This window comes from Nicotiana tomentosiformis, chromosome 10, assembly GCF_000390325.3.
Source record: "Nicotiana tomentosiformis chromosome 10, ASM39032v3, whole genome shotgun sequence".
NCBI classification, from domain to species: Eukaryota; Viridiplantae; Streptophyta; class Magnoliopsida; order Solanales; family Solanaceae; genus Nicotiana; species Nicotiana tomentosiformis.
This window is the reverse complement of record NC_090821.1, coordinates 75,168,308-75,191,264: the sequence shown is the minus strand read 5'-3', so window position 1 is coordinate 75,191,264 and position 22,957 is coordinate 75,168,308. Positions and strand designations below refer to the sequence as shown.

General features: G+C 38.4%; 1 protein-coding gene across 1 annotated transcript; it reads right to left on the bottom strand.

The window, feature by feature from the left end:
- Positions 1–5,535: 5,535 nt before the first annotated feature.
- Positions 5,536–8,414, bottom strand: LOC104096136 (rust resistance kinase Lr10-like). The gene is made up of 3 exons (XM_070187487.1): positions 7,643–8,414; positions 7,517–7,552; positions 5,536–6,724 (listed from the first exon to the last, which is right to left on the bottom strand). The coding sequence occupies exons 1-3, from the start codon at positions 8,403–8,405 to the stop codon at positions 5,607–5,609; spliced, it is 1,917 nt and encodes a 638-aa protein (XP_070043588.1). The 5' UTR covers positions 8,406–8,414; the 3' UTR covers positions 5,536–5,606.
- Between the last annotated feature and the right edge of the window lie 14,543 nt (positions 8,415–22,957).

The window sequence follows — 22,957 nt, the reverse complement described above, 5'->3', positions numbered from 1 at the left end:
ACGATTCGGGGACTGTATAAGCGCATGAGGTAGTCGACGGTGAACGAGCATCCATCGATCTTGCTCATGAAAAATCGAAGAAGGATCATTTAACGAGCACAAAACACATACTTAAATTGTGCTCACTAGTCAAAGATAGTATAGTATAATATCGTGTCCACATGGATTGGATTTAAATAGTTTTCTTGTAGTTTCTATCTTGATTGCTATCCGGGAGGATCAACAGTTGAGATTTATATGATTAATTGTAAAATTTAACTAAGAAAATCTACAGCTATTGACTCGTGACTATCGAAACAAGGAATAAGCAATTAAGGTTATCAGTGGAAGAGGATAGGGTTTTGACAGAATAAGTGCAAGATAATTATTCGGGATCTAACTCTAGATAATTCACTTTCAATGTTCAAGTGAGTCTCTCGAATTCACTCTATTATTAGTTCAAACGTTCAGCAAAAACTCCTCTCTCGATTAAGTCTTAACCTCATGAGATGAACCAATTTAAGCACTATGAAAATGTGCAAGAATGTGTAGTGGATCGGTATTTAGGAAAACCTCTTTCGATTATTCTCCTAACTAGATTTAATCAATGATTCAACTTGACTCTTTCGATTATTTAAAAGAATCTATGAACTCAAGAAATAATATAATGCAAAGATTTTACAAGTTATGCCTCTTTCGATTACAAGAACAAGTGAATATGGATCCAATAATTAAATCTTCCAAAAACGATTCAAATACATAAAAATAGAGTTATAATACACAAACAATCATCAATACACCAAATCCATCAAAACCCAAAAGGATATACTCCATAGACATGGAGAAGTTCTTCACAAATGTAACTAAAGTATAGGAAAACATAAATTCAATCCAAACCTGGATCTTGAGTGAGGAAGGAATGATGAAATCCTTGTGCTTGTGTTCTTCCAACTCCTCCTTAGCCTCCTTAGGTCGAAATTGTATCAAAAGTATCCATCTAAAATGGTATTTTGGTGTATTTAAGCCGCGCCCAAAAAAATACTGGACGAAACTACCCTTTTTAGCGGAAATGGGAAGTCACTCAAACATTTTTGTGCTATCGTGTCGCGCCCCGCTCCGTGCCATGCGGCGCACCTGTAGAGAATTCCAAAACACTTTGAAAAATCAATTCTAGCCACATTTTGCACTGTCGCGCCGTGTCGCGCCCCATGCGGCGCGGCTGTGGACAAAAGTAGAGGGCTATTCGTTTTGGCCTAAAGAAAAGTGTGACATCACGTTGTTGTGCCCTTTTTTTATTTGTTTGAATTGCTCAAAAGTTTGGCGTGTTGGCAGACACAAAGTATCTTGCCAACTTTTAATTTGCAAGTCATTATTACCTCCACTCATGTTTTCTATTCTTATTTCTTTTACTTTTTAAATATATACTCAATCCTCGGACCTGGACTCGATCCCGGCTTAATTGTTTGGGCTTTTACTCAAACTTTAAAGCGCCAAATAACTCGAATTAGCTCCACAACATCTACATAACTCGGAATCACTCCTACAAAGCATAAAACACACAGTAAGTACAAAAACACTACTAATTAAAGCTCAACATAAGTAAAGTGTAGTTAATTAGAGTACAATAAATGACTAAAATACGGGATTATAACCTACCATCAATCAAGTTCGAGGTCCTCACTTGGACGAAACGGCCTAGCCAGCCTCGATCATGATTTTCATCAATACTCGAGAACGGGGCTTTACTGGCCTGACGTGCGAGCTTGATCAACCCCACCCCCGAAAGATTCGGGGACTATATAGGCGCATGAGGTAGTCGACGGTGAACGAGAATCCATCGATCTTTCTCACGAAGAATCGAAGAAGGATCACGATCCTCCAGAATGAGGGGTGAATTTGACTGAGGCATACCCCATATCTTTTGCAGAAGTCGATGATGACCGGATCCAATGGGCCTAGTGTAAAGGGATAAGTGTAAGCACTAAAGTATCCCTCAACATGGGCGGTGATATCTTCATTGGGTCCGGGAACTACCACGTGCTTGTCAACTCAATTGCAATCCTTTTTGACTATATGGAGGACTTCTTCAGTGATCGAGCATATGTATCTCGAGACCTCCTCACACCGGCCTTGTATGGGGGAAGGTTTTTAACCTTGAAATCGGCGATTACTGATCATCCTCAAGGGACGAACATTTTCAATGGGGGTTCCGGTACTGGTTTCTCGATAGCGGTACGCGAAACGGTCTCCTCGGTAACCGGCCGCGAGGTAGAGGGGATTTCTTTTTGGGGAACAATTTTTGAAGTCTTCGCTATTTCTTTGAAAATGGAGGGAAAATGAAGAAAAAAAGGAAGTTAAATGAGTAAACTTGATGGCTTAAGATGGAAATGAACAAGTATTGAAATTTTGAAAATACGAGGGTAGAAGATTTGAATGTAAAGTTGGAATGAATAAAAGAAGAGGTATTTCTAGTATTTCAGTGGCTGTTCACATCCAGTAATGGCCGACCGGCGGCTGACATGTATTTAATGCCATTGAGACTTGACTCACGAGACGTTTCATTTGTTTTGTCATTTCTATCGCGGGGTATCGAAGTAAGAATCGGAAGCTCATGTCATTTATCGTCGTCTACTCTCCGAAAAATGAGGGGACTATCTGTATACGGTCGAAATCGTGCTCGCTTATGACATGGTAAGTCAGGTTCGGAACATGGCAAAAAAGAACTTAAGATCGACCCCAGGTCCCACCGGGCTAGAACCCGGAATTGGAATGCCCGCCTTCGAGAATATCGAGGTCGTGATCCCTGAATCGATCCTAGCCCCGAACGAGCTCGAAGAAACATTGTTGGCATAACAGAAGACCGAAATATCCGTGACCGGTCGGATATTGCGGTGAGAATCTCGGCACGTATCAATGAAGAATTGGCAATCGGCAAATCAAGAGATTTCTTACCTTTTATAGAATTGTACCAAAAGTAGGACTTCTCTACTATATAAAGGGGGTTTGATGATTCATTTAACACATTGTAATACGCATTCCAAAACAATATATTATTATTTTTCTTTTTAAACTCTTGTTCTTCTGTATCGTGATACTGATCAAAGTGCATCTGGCTCGAGGGTGGCTAACCTTCCGAGATTAAAACTATCAAATTCTTGTGGTTTGAATTTACGTTATCATTGTTTATTTAAATTACAACTTAATTTATCACTTTGTATCAAATTAATCCGCGTATCCTTAAAGCCACTTAAAATTCAATTGTTATCCGATTTTGAGGGTAAACACTCTCGTTCAGAGAAAAATAAGAGGTGAAATTTAAGAACTCTTAAAATATGAGTTTAACTAATATCCATTTGGACATTCTCATGGACCTTGCCAATTTGATTTATCAATTTCCTGTAAACACCGTCATGTAACCAAAATAATATTTTTAATGTGCCATAAAAAATGATCTCCTAAAACAAAGACATTAATAAGAATCCCCCCAAAAAACGAAAAAAAAAACACCCATTGCACACCTAGATTGCACGTTCCCAACACTTAAGTCGCATTATTAAACAAATGTAAGTATGTAACCACATAAAATAATATAACACAGATCAGTAAATTGATGACATATCTGTTACAATTACAAATGATCACCAACATAAAAGAATATATATATATATATATATATATATATATATATATATATATATATATATATATAGAGAGAGAGAGAGAGAGAGAGAGTGTGTGTGACTATACATGTCACACCATAATTATAAAAAAGAATCTTTGTTGGTTAATTAATATGGCATGGAATTAAAAAAATTACTTGCCTCCATAAAAGTGTGGCCCTAAATAGTAATGCCGCGATATAAAGTGAAAGAATAGATCGAGGGAGTAATTGTTTCTATACACGTTGATTAAACCTTGTTCGCGCAAGGTGGAGGACTAAAGTTTGGGAATACAAATTTACCATTGTTATGGCACATATCGTAGCATTCTTTTTCTGCATATAATGGACTACCTTCACCAGCAAAAATACCTTGATAACATTTTTGATAACATAATTCATGTCCTGGTTCTATCTTCAACCTTTGTCCTGCATATTCATATACTGGTCCTTCAGAACCCTGGGGTTGTGGGTGGGGTTGGGGTTGGACGTGGGGGTGAGGTTGGGGGTGGGGTTGGGGTTGAACATGGGGATGAATTTCCTCATGTGCCCATGCAAATTTGCTTGAAGCAAAGATAGTAAAAATTATGGCAATGAAAAGTATAGTTGTCATCTTGATATTAGCCATTATTTCTTTTAATTTCCCTTTGTTCTTTCTTGTTGGTTTTGTTTTTATGAGAAAGTTAAAAGGGAAATAAAAGAGAATATGAGAATGAAAGGGAAGAGGGTGGATTTTATAGATGGGAAAATGATAATTTTAGTGGATGTCCATGAAAACTAAGGTAGGAGAAGGGATGTCCATCAAAAGTCTAATGTGGTCAAGAGAGAAATAAGGGAGGAAACAATTGAAATTAGAATTTTTTTTATGAGTTTTAGTTTTATATATTGATCGTATAAAAAAATACTTATAGAATCAGGTCATTTAATAATGTAATTACAGCTAAATCTTAAAAATAAATATTTATAGGCAACCTGATTAAAATGGTAATTTGACCAAATCATAGCTTAAAATACGTTCTCAGCAAAAAATTCATACGATCAGTATGTATACTTAATCCATTTTTTGACCTGTTAGGGTTAAAATTGTTCATGTCTTTTTCTAATTTATTGTTTCAAATAATGGATAACAACTTTTTGCAGAGCTGATAGTCAATTTGCTTTAAGATATTCCCTTAGTCTAAAAAGGATTGCTACATTTTGACTTTTTTGAGTCACACCGTCGTCTAAAGTTTTTAGAAGTAGTTCTTTTTTATTGAATGTGACATAAATAACAACTTATAAGTAACATCTTTTCTAGATCTATTTAGTATTAAATCCTTTTGATTCAATGTCAACCATGTTTCAACCTCAGATCGTTGATGAGAAACATTATGAAACCGCCCAAAGAGTTAAAGCAAACTTTACAACGTTACAGGGGAAGAGTAAGTTGAATGGGTTTCAAGGAGAGCACACAGTTGCAGGGCACGAGCTGAGCTTTTGGGATGGCTGTAATTTATTGCTAAGTTTATTTAGGAGGATAAATATACAATGTCACTAGATCCTATCCAGCAGTTCTGAAGTTAAAAATTAGAGCAGCCCCGTGCAATAAGCTCCCTCTATACACGGAATTCGGGGAAGAGCCGAACTACAAGGATCTATTATACGCAATCTTACCTTACATTTCTGCAAGACGCTATTTTCACGGCTCGAACTCATGACCTCCTGGTCACATGGCAGCAACTTTACCACCCGTTCTGAAATTGCTTTAGGCAAATCACAAATATATTTATAGCGTCAAATCACTTTTTTTTTTAAAACATGAAGCTACAACTTCTGCACTCAAGAATATCTAAATATCTTGTTTAATAACAAACCTGCCACCGTCTTCCAAGGAGAAAAACAGACACAACAGTACCAGCTTTTGCTGAAATTCCATAACAGAACAAGACTACACAAATAATAGTTACGTTGATATATCAACAAACAAAGATTATCTCAGTTCTGCTACTGATGATGAGTCTACCTCTGATCTTGAGGAAAAGTATAGGTAAGGCTTGGGAGGTATTTGCAAAGAGTAGTCTTGGTTCCCTTCTAACATTTCCACAACTTTGCTCATCGATGGTCGATTCGAGGGATCAGTTTGTATGCACCATAAACTCATTATCACCATCTTTTTTGCACATTCTTTCTCCTCTTCGTTTGTTATCCCGATTAGTTGAAGCTCTTCGTCTAGTTCAATTCGTCGATAGAGCCAGTGTGGAAAGTAGATTTCACTTGTGCGATCAACTCCAACATCAACATTTTTTCTTCCTCCAACCATCTCTAGGACCATCATTCCGTAGCTATAGACATCAGACTTGTGAGAGACACCTCCCAAGTTTCTGCAAACTATTTCTGGAGCTATATAACCGATAGTCCCTCGTGCACCTAGCATTGACACAACACTCTCCTTTTTCACACAGAGTTTGGCAAGTCCAAAGTCAGAGATCTTAGGACAAAAATCGTCATCAAGTAGGATATTATGAGGCTTTATATCAAAATGTAAAATCCGAGTGTTACAACCACGATGCAAGTACTCCAATCCTCGAGCAATGCCTAGTGCAATTTTGTACAGTATTGGCCAACCCAATTTGCAAACATTGTCAGATCTTTCATCATAGATAAACTTTTCAAGAGATCCATTTGGCATGAATTCATAAATGAGAGCTCTTTTGCGACCCTCAAAACAAAATCCCACAAGGCTCACGACGTTAACATGTGATGTCCTGCTAATACTTGACACCTCGTTAATGAATTCTTCACCACTTCCTTTTAGTTCATTCAGGACCTTCACTGCCACATGACTTCCATTGGGAAGAGTTCCTTTGTATACAGAACCAAACCCTCCTTGACCTAGTTTCGTTTTGAAGAGGCTGGTGATTCTTTTGACCTCTGAATAGTTGTATCTCTTTGGAGCGTATGACCCATAGTTCTTCAGAAATGCTTCAATATTTCGGTGATCCTCAGCTTTGGATACCCAAAACCTGATGTATTTGTGCCAGAAAATCTTTTTTCTGAAGCAGAAGAGCAAAAACAAGATTCCACTACAGGAAATCAAGAAAACTGTAACTGTGGAAAAAAAAATAAAGTCACATACCAGGAAGAGTCTGTTATTGGGGCAATTCATCTAGTACAGTTGTTATTTACAAAAGAAAGATTTTGAAAGAGTAAGCTTTTTCTATCTTCCTTGAGATAGATGTGTGGACATAATAAGAGAGATAATATTAGGAATGATGATATTCGGGTCAAGGTGGGAGTGATCCCCGTGGAGGATAAGATACGGGAAACTAGGCTGAGATAGTACGGGCATGTGAAGAGGAGGAGCATAGATGCCCGATGAGGATATGCGAGAGGTTAGCCATAGGAGGTTGAGAAGAGGTAGAAGTAGGCCTAAGAAGTCTTGGGAAGATGTGATTAGGCAGGACATGACGCAACTTAAGCTTACTGAGGACATGACCCTTGATAGAAGGGCCTGAAGATTGGGGATTAGGGTTGAAGATCAGTCTATAGGCGAGCGTGTTTCCTTTTCATGCTGGTTGCATTAGTATTAGTCTGGTATGTCCATATCTGCTTGTCTACTTTATTTCTTTTACTAGTTGTTGGTTCGTTTGCTTCGATTACTCTATCTGCGTATCACTTTATCACCTATCTCGTTGTTGTTCCAATTGTTATTTTTGCGTCTTTTTTTTTAGCCGGGGGTCTATTTGACGCAGCCTCTCTACCCTTCCCAGACTTTACTACATAGGATTACACTGAGTTTGTTGTTATTGTTATCTTTGCTATTGAAGAAATAAAACTATATAGGCTAAAATCATGTGATGGACAACAAAAAAATTGTAGATAAATGGTATAGATAAGTACCTGCAACAATCACTTTCATTTTTATATTTCCTGCAACTGTAGTAAACAATGCAAATGTAAGCTGAACCGAGGTTTATAAAACAGAACCAAAATCTTTAATGTGAACCATGACAAAAGTTCTTTTGCCTTTGGTATTATAACAAAGAAATTTGTTGGTAGTTTTATCAGTTTGACACTGGCCTCCTCTGTAATAACATTGACTACACTCATCAGACACAGTCCATTCTAGTGTAGCTTCATCAGTTAACAGATCAAATAAGTCATTTGATTCAGCTTCTGAACTCGACGACTTGGGCAACTGAATGAATGAACAGCCAGTAGGAAGAGGAAAACCTGAATAGTAATTCATTGAGAGGTTATAGTATAATATGAAACTTTCACAGCTATTGTAGCTGTGATATCTTGTGGAAGTGAAAACTTCTTGATGTATCTTCTGGCTACTGTGACATTTGAACAAAGTGAGAAAGGGGCTGATTCTATATGTGATAGGAGGAGAATTTGGGAGAGAGAAATTTCTATCAAAAGACTTGCAACTTTTGCTCTTTAAGAATTGTTCAAGAATAGGGTCCTTAAGTTTGATAAAAGCATCATGTTTCTCAAGTGCTTGATATTTCACTCCGTCCAATTCAATTATGGGATTTGGAGTAGCTTCACAATCCACTTTACACAAACCACAATCAAGTTGTGTGGATTTGTAGAAAGGAAAGCTCAAATTTCCTAAGTTTCCACATTGGAATTTTTTAGTGCAACTTGAGGAGGATGTGTTCTGTCCTTGAGCTGAATCAAAGCACCAAAAATGAAAGAAAATGGAAATAAAAAACCAAGAAACTAATTCCATGATATACCCTTTTGGATAAAAAAAGAAAAAAAACATCAACAGCAACAACATTAACAAGAGTACTAACCAAGAATGTTTAAAAAAAACTGAAGTTTCTAGAGTTTCTTTTATTGTTTTATTTTGCTTGGCTATAGGATTTGCATTAATATTTGTTGTCTTTTGGACACGTTAAGTTGACTTAAACATGTGGAAGCAAAACTTTGACGAAAGACAGTCTGATGGAAGATTAGCCAAAATGGAGTGTGGGACCTTGTGACTTTTACACAATGGAGAATTTTCTATTAATCTTCCTTTTATTTAAAGAAGTCGACCCAAATGCTTATAGAGTAGACTGTCTACCTCATTACTATATAAGGTGCAAACTCTTTTTCTTTTTCGGACCCTGCGTGAATACAATATGTTTTATATACTGGGCTGTTCTTTATCTGCCTTCCATTTATTAAGGTTCAAAGATAATTTTTTTCCTGTATCCAAAATTCACTGAGGCGATTATTTCAGACATCAAGTTAAGTATGCAAGAAAACATGACTTATTAAAAAGAAGACATTTCAAATCTTTCCTTCCACATATAAGTTGATCTCAGAAAGTAATGAGGAAAAAAGTGTACCTTCATTTAAAAGATGAAAAAGACAACTTATATAAGTCTTTTTCACTTTTGGCTCTTCTTGGTATAATATTTTTAGTATGTCACTAGTTAGCCACTCTAAAAGGTTGCTATTTAGAATTAGCCAATGCGCTATATTTCAGTTTTGCAATTTAATTTTTTTTGGACAAAAATATCCTGAAGATAAGTTTTTTATTTAAAATTTCAAGACAAAATAAGTATTGACTAATTTCTAAATTGCATCTCTGAGAATGACTATTTGTGCACTTGCCTCATGTTTTTATCGGGGAAATGGGCCAAAAATTAAATTCTTAGTCTTTTCCATTCTTTTTGGATGAAGCATGCCATATTGGACAAGATTTGAGAAATCAAATAATCTACTCAAAGATCCCCTAAAATGAGCACAAATTCTTGCACGATTGTAGCTTTGTTTCCACCGGCTTCAAAGGAGAATAATAGACAACAGTACCTGCTCTCTACCAAAATTTCATAAAAAACGAGATTATAAAAATAACAGCTTACATATCAACAAATAAGACTATACAAAGACTGAATTTTTCAGTTGAAAAGTATGATCTTGATATCAAATCTCTTCAACTATATACTCATTTTCAGTAATCTGTACAACAGGAAAGCCTCATTCACTATAATTCAGCCCAAATCCAGGGTATCCACAATAAGATTCCTGCTCATCTTGATTCTTGAATATAAATGAAAAACTTATGTTTGGACCATGAAGGGGAGCCTTGGCGATTAAAGTTGTTGTCACGTGATCAGGAGGTCACGGGTTCAAGCTGTGAATACAACCTCTTGTAGAAATATAGGGTAAGACTGCGTACATAGACCCTTGTGGTCCGGTCCTTTTCTGAACCTCACGCTATCGCACATAGCGAAAACTTAATGCACCGAACTGCACTTTTTATGCTTGGACCATATCTGCGATTTATAGGCTGGGTCAACAACAAAACTTGTGGCTAGTTGCAGGATAAATGAGAACGTAAAAAGGTGTCATGATGTTGTGTGTCATGATGTTGCGTAAGATATACTCCCTATGTTCCAATTTACGTGAACATGTTTGATTGGATACGGAGTTTAAAAAAAAAATGAAGACTTTTGAAATTTGTGGTCTTAAACAAGTCACTATATTTGTATGGCTATAATTCTTTTGAAACTTGTGGTTGTAAACATGTTGTGTGGTTATAAAAACTTCTCATTAAGTATACAATTGAAGTTTAGGCTAAATTAATTTCAAATTTAAAAAGAGATTATTCATTTTAGAACGGACAAAAAAAAATAAGTTTACGAGTACAATAAGGTAGGTCCCGGAATGTAGAGGCGACATACTATTGAATAAATATTTTTGCATTTAAAAAATATTTTTAAAATTTGCTTGGATGTGTTCCGGCAAACCGACCTTCACAAGTTTAGCCAAATTGATATTCTGTGATATTTTGTAAATATTGAATAATTTTTATTACTTTAATTAAAATTGACTGAAAAATTTAGGGTAGGAGCTTGACGACAGGTGATAAGATGAGGAAAAAGTGAAGTCAAGCCTGATTTAAGATAAAAAAACTAATTCTCAACCACAACAAAAATGAGGTTTATCTATTATTGCTACCTATGTTACGTCTTTCTCACCGAAACTTATGAGATGCTACTTTTCGATGGACCGTTAAAATTTTCTAATGATTTAAGATTTTTAAAGTGCACTAATGATATTTAAAAATAAAGTATTCGAGTATTAAAGGAGACCTATGAGATGAAACTATATTATTTTGACTTGGAAATACACATGGAGAGTGTTTTGGAATGTATTAAGGAGGTTTGTAAGTGGGAAGAAGTTGTTTGGAACGAGTTGAAAAATGTTAAGCGGACTAGATGTCCAAATTTGCACAACACTTGACTTTGAATGGGTATAACTCTAATTATAAATATATTTCCAATGGATTTTGCCTCTAGAGTGTAGCCTTTCGAGTCTAGTTTCTAACGCATCAAGTCGTTCGTCATTTGGACATTCCTACTAAAAGTTAGATCACCTAGTTATTTTGGCGGACAACGAAGTGAGGGTCACTTCGCCAGACCGGGTGCAGATCCTGTCTTCCCTTGTATGTTGTGGGCAGCGAAGTGAGGCTCACTTTGCGAGTTTGGGCGCGCCCAGATTCAGGTCCTTTTAAGTCATTTCGTGAGCTCATTCCCCCCATTTCATTTGGACGAATTTTGGAGCTCTTCTCCATTCTCTCAAGACCACCAACGCCTCCCATCTTCAAGGTAAGCAATCCCCGTTATCTTGATGTGAAATTCCATTATTTTTACACTAGTATTGATGAGATCTATACATAAAATACTTATAGTAAGGTGATTGGAAACCTTAAGTTCCCAATTTAAATACATAATCATTGTAGATATTAAAAGGTGATTATTTGATGAAATTTTGTTGGTTGGGTGTGGATGGATGGTCATGTATGCGATGTTGAAAGTCATGAATTGTTTAAGAATGATTGTGGGATAAATTATTGGTAAATGGTAGTAGTTGGATGAACTAATTCTATGGTTAAGAGGTGTAGAGATTCATGCCTACAAGGTGTTTGATAAAATGCCTAAATGGCCTAAATTATGGAATTTATTACTAATATTGGTCTCATTGGATGTTGTCATTGTAGATTGAAGTGGCTTAGTGTAATGGATCGTTGTAGTATCATTAAGGGATGAATTTGAGGTATGTTGTCTAAACTTCTCTACTAGAATTAAATCACATGATGTTCTTGTAAGTTCGGAGTTATTTGTGAGCACCTAATTTTTTATCGTGTTTGAATATTTCCCGCTCCCATCTTCCCACGCGTGTCCCCACTCCTTGTCCCCTACGCGTGTCCCAACTTTACCTTGTCCCCCGCGCGTGTCCCCACTCTACCTTGTCCCCCATGCTTGTCCGCTCCCCACCATACCTTATCCCCCCATGCTTTGTCTCCCCCATATTTTATGCTTTGTCCCCCCAATGCTTGTTTTGTCCCCCCATGCTTTGTCCCCATACTTTGTCCCTCACTTACAAAATCAGCCTCTATTTTCTGCTTAAAGGAGGAAGAAAAGACAGCCCAAAAACGGACCAAGAAATCAGCCAAAACACAACCAAAAATTGCTCCCTAAAACCAGCTCAAATCCCACCCAAACGGGCAGTAAAATGGGATGCAAACAGATACAAATCTCGACCTCCTCAACCCAAAAACGGAACTGAAAATAGCCATGAAAAAGCCACCCACCTCCAGCTTTTTACCGTGTTTGAATATTTCCCGCTCCTATCTTCCCACGCGTGTCTCCACTCCTTGTCCTCCACGCGTGTCCCCACTTTACCTTGTCCCCCGCGCGTGTCCCCACTCTACCTTGTCCCCTATGCTTGTCCCCTCCCCACCATACATTTTCCCCACATGCTTTGTCTCCCCCATATTTTATGTTTTGTCCTCCCAATACTTGCTTTGTCCCCCATACTTTGTCCCTCATTTACAAAATCAGCCCCTATTTTCTGCTCAAAGGAGGAAGAAAAGACAGCCCAAAAACGGACCAAGAAATCAGCCAAAACACAACCAAAAATTGCTCCCTAAAACCAGCTCAAATCCCATCCAAACGGGCAGTAAAAGGGGATGCAAACAGCTACAAATTTCGACCTCCTCAACCCAAAAACGGAACTGAAAATAGCCATGAAAAAGCCACCCACCTCCAGCTCGTTTTCAGCCATGAAAAGCTGAAATTTCAGATCGAAAATCGCAGCCAAAAATGCTGCTAAAAACAGCTAAAAAAAAAAACTTGAAAACTGTCCATAAATCAGCCCTTAAACCATCTCAAAAACGGCTGCAAAAAGTCCAAATATAGTCCGAAAATCAGCCCCAAAACATCCCTGAAATTACCCCTGAAGAGCCATGAAAATTGTCCCCAAACCACTAACCAAAATCAGCTGAAGGTCACTCCAAAAACCAGCTAAAATAACTCGAGAAATCAGCGCAAAACACCGTTAACCACCTCCCGTTTCTATCGCTTCAGTCCATCGGCGGTTGGTCATGTCCGGTTCGAGGCTTCCGATTGGAGTCCGATTGACAGTAACTAGTTTCTGTTTCTAAGAAGGTTCACTGTGAGATTTACTTCTTTCATTTTATTTTGTTCTTTTATTATGTTTATGAATACATGTTTTTTGTGAAATCTGTGTGAACGAAGTGTGTTTTCTTACTGTTTGTTTTGTTCTGATTTAGTTGTTAAGTTTCATTATTAGTTTGGTTAGCAAATTTCTTATCCATGTGATTAAGTCCTTTAACTCAAGGTAGTATGTCAAAATATTACGTGATTCGTCTAAATAATAATTCTATATTTTAATAATTAAAAGCGGATAGATAAAAATATGAAAAAAATAAAAAATAAAATAAAGCACAGTTTATTCAAAAAAAATTAATTCAAGCCAAATTGTAGTCAATAAATCGACCGTGCTAGAACCACAGGACTCGGGGAATGCCTTATACCTTCTCCCCGGTCAACAGAATTCCTTACCCGAACTTTGTTTTCGCAGACCAATAATAATAGAGTCAAATCTTCCTTTGACTAGGGATTCAAATAAAATGTGACTTGGAACACCCCAAAACTCAATTCCAAGTGGCGACTCTGTAAGTAAAATAATCCCTACTCAAGTTTGTCACTTTAATTAGAAAAACTCTTTAACCCAATCCATATAACATATATCTTTTGGGGGCTTAAAAGGGGTGTGACAGCTATGGCGACTCTGCTGGGGAAAAGAGAATTCGAGCTTGTACATTGACTTTATTTGGCTTTATTAATTTTTGTATATATTGTGATTTATTTGAGTCTAATGTGTTACTTGTCGAGTTTTTACCATTTTGATATTGTTGAACTGTACATATAAATTGTATTTTCTCTCGCATCCCTCTGAGTCTTCTGATAATTAGTTATGTTGTATTTGCCTACCAGCATCACAAAATTTCTGTCTTGAGATAAAGCCAGTTAGCCTACCAGCTTCTGGTGAAGGATTTAGTCACACATGTTTAGGCGGGAGAGCCGTTAGCTAGCAGTGCTGTTCTACTACTGGTAATGCTTGACGCTCCTCGGCTCGGGTTGTCTGCCCGGGTAAGACAGGTCTAGATACCATCTCCTTTAAGATTTACAAACGTAGAAGAACAAGCCACAAGTAATGAATACCCCTAGTAGGTTGCGCTTCATTTGCATCATGTACATTTGACTTAACAGCAGTCGACTCATGAGCCGAGTTCAGTTTTAGGACAGGTACCTGGTTGAGACCATTATGTCATGTTATGTGCTACTTGTTGCATTATTTGGGAGGCTTGCATGTCGACCGACTTTAGCAAAAATCAGTTGAACGAACAGAGAAAAAATGATGTGGTCTAGCGCATATGGTTTTTGAAGATTAATTTTCATTAAAATAAAAAAAAAGAGAAAAAAAAAGAACATAGTTGATTTTCACCGAACTACGCGGGTCTGATTCTCACCGGATGTGAGATACGTAGGCAACCTCATCGGTTTCGGCCCCCAATTTAAAAATAAAATAAAATCCAAGAAGATATTTTCCTTTAATTACTTCTTTAGAAGCTTCTTTTTTTAGACCAAAAGTCTAAAAATATTTTTCTTCCTTTATTTTTTAAGTCTTTCTCCCAAAATTCAAAAAAAAAAAAAATCTTTCTTTTGAAATTTAAAGAAAAAAAAACAAAAAAAAAATCAAAATTCAAAAATAGTTTTTTTTACTTTAGAAGTTTTTCTTTCACCAATTAAAAAAAACAATCGAAAAAAAAAATTAAAAATATTCTCTTTGTTAGGAAATTTTGTCGGATTAATTGTACATGAAAAAGAGTTAGTTTATCTATTTTATTTCTGATCCACCGAACTACACGGGTCTAATTCTCACCGAAAAAAAAAAAAACCAAAAATATTTTCTTTCTTTTTAGAAGTCTTTCATTTGAAAAAAAAAATCAAAATCCAAAAATATGTTTTTTCCTTCTTTAGAAGTCTTTCTCACAAAAAATCCAAAAACAAAAATAATTAAAATCCAAAAAAAAAAAAATATTCTTTCACCTTTAAGAATTTTTCTTTTCAAACATTCCAAAAGAAAAATGAGAGCTAGTTTATGTACTTTGTTCCCGATATTCCTGAACTACGTAATGATCTAATTCATGCGGCGTCATGATACGTAGGCAATCCCCATCGGATTCGATCATAGCCATAAACAAATTGAAAAAAATAAATATGAAAAAAACATTGAGTGAAAAAAAAAAGAGAAAGAGTGACAAAAAATAACAGAGAAAAACAAAGAGCGAAAAACAACAAAAGGAGAAAAAAATCAAGATAAAAATCAAAAAAAAAGGAAAAAGAAGAAGAAGAAGAAGAAGAGAGAGAGCCTCCCGAGATGGATTACCCTTGTTGGTGAATCATACTCGATCTTGTTCCAAAAGCTAGTCAGGCTAGGTCTACTGTGACCAGTAGCCCCGAACCAGCCAAATCCCGAGTCCCATTTGCACCAGGCTAATGCTAGATGTGAATACCACTCTGGAGTAGTCAGACATGATACGGAAGACTGTTGGACTCTTGATAGAGCAGTGGAAGACCTCATCGAGGTCAAGGCAATAATGCTTAGGGATGAAGAAGCCCCTAATATGATGAACAATCCTCTGCCTACTCACACCAATGGGCCAGTAGTCGGAATGATCTGTGAAGATGATGAATTTGATCTGACACTGAAGGCCATTGCTACCATTGCCGAGATAGAAGAAAAGCCAAAAAAAGGTCGCCAAGCCTGAAAGTCCCCCATCAGACGGGAGTCTCGGTAGCCAATCTTGCTATCCTTTCTGTGTTCGGATTTATCTCAGGGTGTGATCCGGATATTTTACTTTATTGTCTTACTTTCTGATGTAAACCCTTCTATCTTTAATTTATTTATTTTAAAAAAAAATTCAAATCAAATGAAATTAATATTTCGTTGAATGTTTCTTTTCTTAATCTTGTCAACTTTCTTATTCTCTTTTCAGTTCTGTCAATGCAGATTTTAATGACATGACATGCTTGCGGACTTCATGCTTAGATCCTAAAATGCTGTCAGACATCGAAATAATGAATCAAGAAGCAGAATGTGTTGAAGATAAGGCTTGGGAGAAAATAAACAAAGAATTGGAATAGTAGGCCTAGGCCAAGTCCGAATGAAATCAGAAGAAGTTGAAATTCCCTCTCTTCTGATCATTCTTGAAGCCGAGATTGAGGATAAAGATTGGGTCAAGAATCGATTGGAACAATTGACACTGATTGATGAAAAATGATTGGCCGCAGTTTGCCACGGGCAGTTGTGCCAACAAAGAATGGTCCGTGCCTACAACAAGAAAATACGGCCTAGAAAATTTGAAGTGCGGCAACTCGTTGTGAGATGTATCCTCCCGCATCATAAAGAAGCTAAAGGAAATTGATGCAGTCAAAAAGGTACTATGTTTGACCCTTCACACACCTTTAATGCTCTTTGATTGGGATGACGAAGGCTTTCATTCTCCCTACCCAAACACCATTAATCTTTTTTGCCAACCCATTGAGCCGGTTACCTTTCTTTGATTACCCTCTTTGGAACCTGAAGATGTTATTTTTAAAAATAAATAAATAAATAAATAAAAAGAAATAAAAAAAGAAGAAAAAAAGAAAAAAAAATCAAACAAGTTCATGTTAATCGAACTACGTTCGACTTGATTCCGAAAGGATACGTAGGCAGCATCTGTCTCTAGGGTTCAGTCACACCAAAATAAAAATCTACATTCCCCCAAAAGTTGAAACTGGGGCAGGTGTTATAATGGTTCGGCGATGGTTTCGCCTGAGAGGTTCCAAAGTTGTAATTGAGTCCAAATCCTTTTTACCCAAATCCTTTTCAAGTCCTTCCGATCAATCAACGAGAATGTTCAAGAATTGGAGGATACAATCACTTGGATCTGATGCCACCAAAACGAGAGAAATAAAATAAGAGAGTCTTATTGGTGAAAACCCTCACGGGCACCATAGGGCGATATCGAGCAAAGAAAATGAAAATGAGAGAATCTTGTTAGTGAAAACCCGCAAAGGGCACTATAAGGCGATGGTGAGAAGAGAATTGAGAGAGTTTAGCTGGTGAAAACCCGCAAAGGGCACTACTGATCGAAAAGAGGATCTTCACAGCCATTGGTATTGATAATCCTGGGCAAGGTTTCTAGGTTTCGAGGCAAAAGTTGCGATGAATTTCTAAGAGTCGGACGGTTTACACAAATCAAACATCAAGTCCAAAAGACATGTCATGTTCATTGAAGTCCGCATATACTCCAGATAAGTCATTATTTCCTTCCCCGAAAGGGATACCTCTTGTCTAAATTCATTGTCCATTCCATTGTTTGTTTTTCTTCGAATCCATTTTGGTCTAACTCTGTTCCAAAACTAAGGTAAAGAAGGGATAGCAAGACTGATTTACAGGGCTTTCGTTTGATACAAGCTAATATGCAAAAAAGGCACCAAGACTCGGCAGCGACATCAAGTCGACCCCGACTGGCCATGGCGGCTGATGCTTAGAAATCAAAAACTCTTGTAAGGAGGAAATCAAATTAAAAGTGCCTACAAGGCAAAATGAAGTTGAAAAGGTTAAGTCCCAAATGGCTAACCGTTTTGGCAAAGTTTGAAAAGCCAAAGGTTCCCCAATTCTCAAAAATTGAAAGTTTCGGAGGAAAGAAGTCGAAAGTGAAATTCCACAAAGGCAAAACAAAGTTGAAAAGGTTAAGTCCCGCGCGACCAACCGTCATGTAAAAGTTTGAAAAGTCAAAGGCTCTCTAGGGCCAGACATGCTAGTGGAATTCAGGAAACATCTAGTTGCAGGTTGAAATCATCATCAAAAGAACATGGGCACAAAGCCAAGCTTCCAAAGACATCAGGGCCACAAACTGACCACTATTTTCAAAACTCACAATTTTTCTTTGTTTGCAGCATGAACAAAATAGTGAATAATGGTAATTTCTAAAGGACGAATGTCACCAAAGGTAAGTTTCCTCAAAATCTCCACTTTCCTTTACTTTTAGCATGCATAACTATTGTTTATACCTCTCATTTTCGTAGCTTAACCCAGGTAGAACCCTTTTCGCTTAGGGGGATTCAGCTCATAGTTTCGGGTAGAAGTACTCTTCGCCCAGGCTGTTTTTTTTGTTGCTTAATCCAGGTAGAATATTTTCGCCTAGGGGGATCCAGCTAACAACGGGTAGAAGTACTCTTCGCCCAGGTTGTTTTTCGTAGCTTAACCCAGGTAGAGCCTTTTCGCCTAGGGGGATCCAGCTCATAGTTCCGGGTAGAAGCACTTTTTGCCCAGGCTGTTTTAGGTAGCTTAACCCAGGTAGAACAGTTTCGCCTAGGGGGATCCAGCTCATATTTTCGGGTAGAAGTACTATTCGCCCAAGATTGGTTTTTGTAGCTTAACTTAGGTAGAACTTTTTCGCCTATGGGGATTCAGCTCATAGTTTCCGGGTAAAAATACTATTTGCCCAGGATTGGTTTTGTAGCTTAACCCAGGTAGAACCTTTTCGCCTAGGGGGGTCCAGCTCATAGTTCCGGGTAGAAGTACTTTTCGCCTAGGCTGTTTTAGGTAGCTTAACCCAGGTAGAACATTTTCGCATAGGGGGATCCAGCTCATATTTCCGGGTAGAAGTACTATTCGCCCAGGATTGGTTTTTGTAGCTTAACCTAGGTAGAACCTTTTCGCTTATGGGGATCCAGCTCATAGTTTCCGGGTAGAAATACTATTCGCCCAGGATTGGTTTTTGTAGCTTAACCCAGGTAGAACCTTTTCGACTAAGGGGATCCAGTTCATAGTTCCGGGTAGAAGTACTCTTCGCGCAGGATGTTTTACGTAGCTTAACTCAGGTAGAACCATTTCGCCTAGAGGGATCCAGCTCATAGTTCCGGGTAGAAGTACTCTTCGCTCAGGTTGTTTTACGTAGCTTATCTCAGGTAGAGCCTTTTCGCCAAGAGAGATCCAACTCATAGTTCCGGGTAGAAGTACTCTTCGCTTAGGATGTTTTTCGTAGCTTAACCCAGGTAGAACCTTTTTCGCCTAGGGGGATCCAGCCCATAGTTCCGGGTAGAAGTACTCTTCGCTCAGGTTATTTTATGTAGCTTAACCCAGGTAGAACCATTTCGCCTAGGGGTATCCAGCTCATAGTTCCGGGTAGAAGTACTCTTCGTTCAGGTTACATTTCGTAGCTTAACCCAGGTAGAACCTTTTTCGCCTAGGGGGATCCAGCTCATAGTTCCAGGTAGAAGTACTCTTCGCTCAGGTTGTTTTATGTAGCTTAACCCAGGTAGAACCATTTCTCCTAGGGGTATCCAGCTCATAGTTCCGGGTAGAAGTATTCTTCGCTCAGGTTACATTTTGTAGCTTAACCCAGGTAGAACCTTTTCGCTTAGGGAGATCCAACTCATAGTTTCCGGGTAGAAGTACTCTTCGCTCAGGTTACATTTTGTAGCTTAACCCAGGTAGAACCTTTTCGCCTAGGGAGATCCATCTCATAGTTCCGAGTAGAAGTACTCTTCGTTCAGGTTACATTTCGTAGCTTAACCCAGGTAGAACCTTTTTCGCCTAGGGGGATCCAGCTCATAGTTCCGGGTAAAAGTACTCTCCGCTCAGGTTGTTTTATGTAGCTTAACCCAGGTAGAACCATTTCGCCTAGGGGTATCCAGCTCATAGTTCCGGGTAGAAGTACTCTTCGTTCAGGTTACATTTCGTAGCTTAACCCAGGTAGAACCTTTTTCGCCTAGGGGGATCCAGCTCATAGTTCCGGGTAGAAGTACTCTTCGCTCAGGTTGTTTTATGTAGCTTAACCCAGGTATAACCATTTCTGCTAGGGGTATCCAGCTCATAGTTCCAGGTAGAAGTACTCTTCGCTCAGGTTACATTTTGTAGCTTAACCCAGGTAGAACCTTTTCGCCTAGGGGGATCCAGTTCATAGTTCCGGGTAGAAGTACTTTTCGCCCATGTTATTTTTTGTAGTTTAACCCAGGTAGAACCTTTTCACCTAGGGGGATCCAGTTCATAGTTCCGGGTAGAAGTACTCTTCGCCCATGTTTGCATAATTTGGTTTAATCCGTTTAGAAGTACTCTTTGTCCAGTCTTGTTTTTCATAGTTTAACCCAGGTAAAACTTTTTTTTCGGCAAGGGGATTCAACATTCTTTTTCCCAGTAATATAGGGCATTAACTCTTGGTTACATTTATTTTTCAGTAATATAGGGCGTCAACCCTTGGTTACATTTCCTTTTCAGTAATACAGGGCGCCAACCCCTGGTTATATTTTTCTTTTTAGTAATACAGGGCGCCACGACGCCAACCCCTGGTTACATTTGCTTTTCAGTAATACAGGGCGCCAACCCTTGGTTACATTTCCTTTTCAGTAATACAGGGCACCAATCCCTGGTTATATTTCCTTTTCAGTAATACAGGGCACCAACCCCTGGTTACATTTCCTTTTTAGTATAGGGTACACCAATCATCGATATCCTTACCAGTATAGGCTACATCAATCCCTAGCTGTGTTATCCAACATAGGATAGTTCATTCCCTAGTTGATTTGAATTTAAATGCATGGTACACCACTCCCTGATATCATTGCCAATATAGGGTATCCCATTACCTTGCCATATTTTCCCAACATAAGGTACACCAATACCTAGTTGAGACATTCTTTTGGGATCATGACCTTTTCAGGATACACCATTCCCGTTTTATTTTTATTTTTGTTCTTTTATTTCTTTCGATAAAGAAGTAGTTTAGAATTTTGTTACAATAACTCACGAAATTTTCCTAGTGAAAACTGGGGCAGAAAAATTTCATTTGTTTGTTTGTTGTGATGTCTGAGCAGGTTTTACCTCAAGGAACAATATTCGAGATGAACAAAAGAAAAAGTCTCAATCAGAAATAAAGAAAAGAAAAGGAAAAGAAAGGGAATCCACATGCAGAAGCAGATGGAAAGGATACGGACTATTCAAGACATGACTGAAGTTACGAGCTTCATATTTCCCGTTTTGCTCAGAAGAAGCCGTAGAAGAATGAACTAGCACTTACAGCTAGCAAGCATCAAGGTTCAGATCAGAGTTTGCATGAACAACCAGTCAAAATTCAAGATCAAGCTTCAAAAGACTTATAGATAGGAATCTTGTAACTCATAGTTGATAGGCTTGTTCAGTTTCTTTCAATTTTGATGTAATAGCAAGACCACAGACCGGAGCCTCGACGGAACCTCACTCGACTCTCCAACTCATCATTCCATCACTTTCCTTGAACTACACGCGACCTGATTCCCTTATAACCCGGGATATGTAGGCAGTCCAAAACCAGGACTCGGTTGCACCCTTTTCTTTTATTTTTCTTCCTCTTTTGAGTAACGATATAGTCAAAATTTAGTCACACGACTCACTTTATCTTTGCCTGAAAACTTTTAATGTTTCCAAGCAAAGAGGGGCATTCTGTGAGCACCTATTTTTTTACCGTGTTTGAATATTTCCCGCTCCCATCTTCCCACGCGTGTCCCCACTCCTTGTCCCCCACGCGTGTCCCCACTTTACCTTGTCCCCCGCGCGTGTCCCCACTCTACCTTGTCCTCCATGCTTGTCCCCTCCCCACCATACCTTGTCCCCCCATGCTTTGTCTCCCCCATATTTTATGCTTTGTCTCCCCCATATTTTATGTTTTGTCCTCCCAATACTTGCTTTGTCCCCCATACTTTGTCCCTCATTTACAAAATCAGCCCCTATTTTCTGCTCAAAGGAGGAAGAAAAGACAGCCCAAAAACGGACCAAGAAATCAGCCAAAACACAACCAAAAATTGCTCCCTAAAACCAGCTCAAATCCCACCCAAACGGGCAGTAAAATGGGATGCAAACAGATACAAATCTCGACCTCCTCAACCCAAAAACGGAACTGAAAATAGCCATGAAAAAGCCACCCACCTCCAGCTTTTTACCGTGTTTGAATATTTTCCGCTCTCATCTTCCCACGCGTGTCCCCACTCCTTATCCCCCACGCGTGTCCCCACTTTACCTTGTCCCCCGCGAGTGTCCCCACTCTACCTTGTCCCCCATGCTTGTCCCCTCCCAACCATACCTTGTCCCCCCAATGCTTGCTTTGTCCCCCCATGCTTTGTCCCCACACTTTGTCCCTCACTTACAAAATCTGCCCCTATTTTCTGCTCAAAGGAGGAAGAAAAGACAGCCCAAAAACGGACCAAGAAATCAGCCAAAACACAACCAAAAATTGCTCCATAAAACCAGCTCAAATCCCATCCAAACGGACAGTAAAAGGGGATGCAAACAGCTACAAATCTCGACCTCCTCAACCCAAAAACGGAACTGAAAATAGCCATGAAAAAGCCACCCACCTCCAGCTCGTTTTCAGCCATGAAAAGCTGAAATTTCAGCTCGAAAATCGCAGCCAAAAACGCTGCTAAAAACAGCCAAAAAAAAAAACTTGAAAACTGTCCATAAATCAGCCCTTAAACCATCTCAAAAACGGCTGCAAAAAGTCCAAATATAGTCCGAAAATCAGCCCCAAAACATCCCTGAAATTACCCCTGAAGAGCCATGAAAATTGTCCCCAAACCACTAACCAAAATCAGCTGAAGATCACTCCAAAAACCAGCTAAAATAACTCGAGAAATCAGCGCAAAACACCGTTAACCACCTCCCGTTTCTATCGCTTCAGTCCATCGGCGGTTGGTCATGTCCGGTTCGAGGCTTCCGATTGGAGTCCGATTGACAGTAACTAGTTTCTGTTTCTAAGAAGGTTCACTGTGAGATTTACTTCTTTCATTTTATTTTGTTCTTTTATTATGTTTATAAATACATGTTTTTTGTGAAATCTGTGTGAACGAAGTGTGTTTTCTTACTGTTTGTTTTGTTCTGATTTAGTTGTTAAGTTTCATTATTAGTTTAGTTCGCAAATTTCTTATCCATGTGATTAAG

Coding starts and splice junctions, on each gene's coding strand:
- LOC104096136 (XM_070187487.1), bottom strand. CDS start 8,405: ATGTTGTTGCTGTTGATGTTTTTTTTCTTTTTTTATCCAAAAGGGTAT. Junction 7,553..7,642: donor TCTTTGTTATAATACCAAAG/GCAAAAGAACTT, acceptor TGTTTACTACAG/TTGCAGGAAATATAAAAATG. Junction 6,725..7,516: donor AATGAAAGTGATTGTTGCAG/GTACTTATCTAT, acceptor TTTTTTCCACAG/TTACAGTTTTCTTGATTTCC.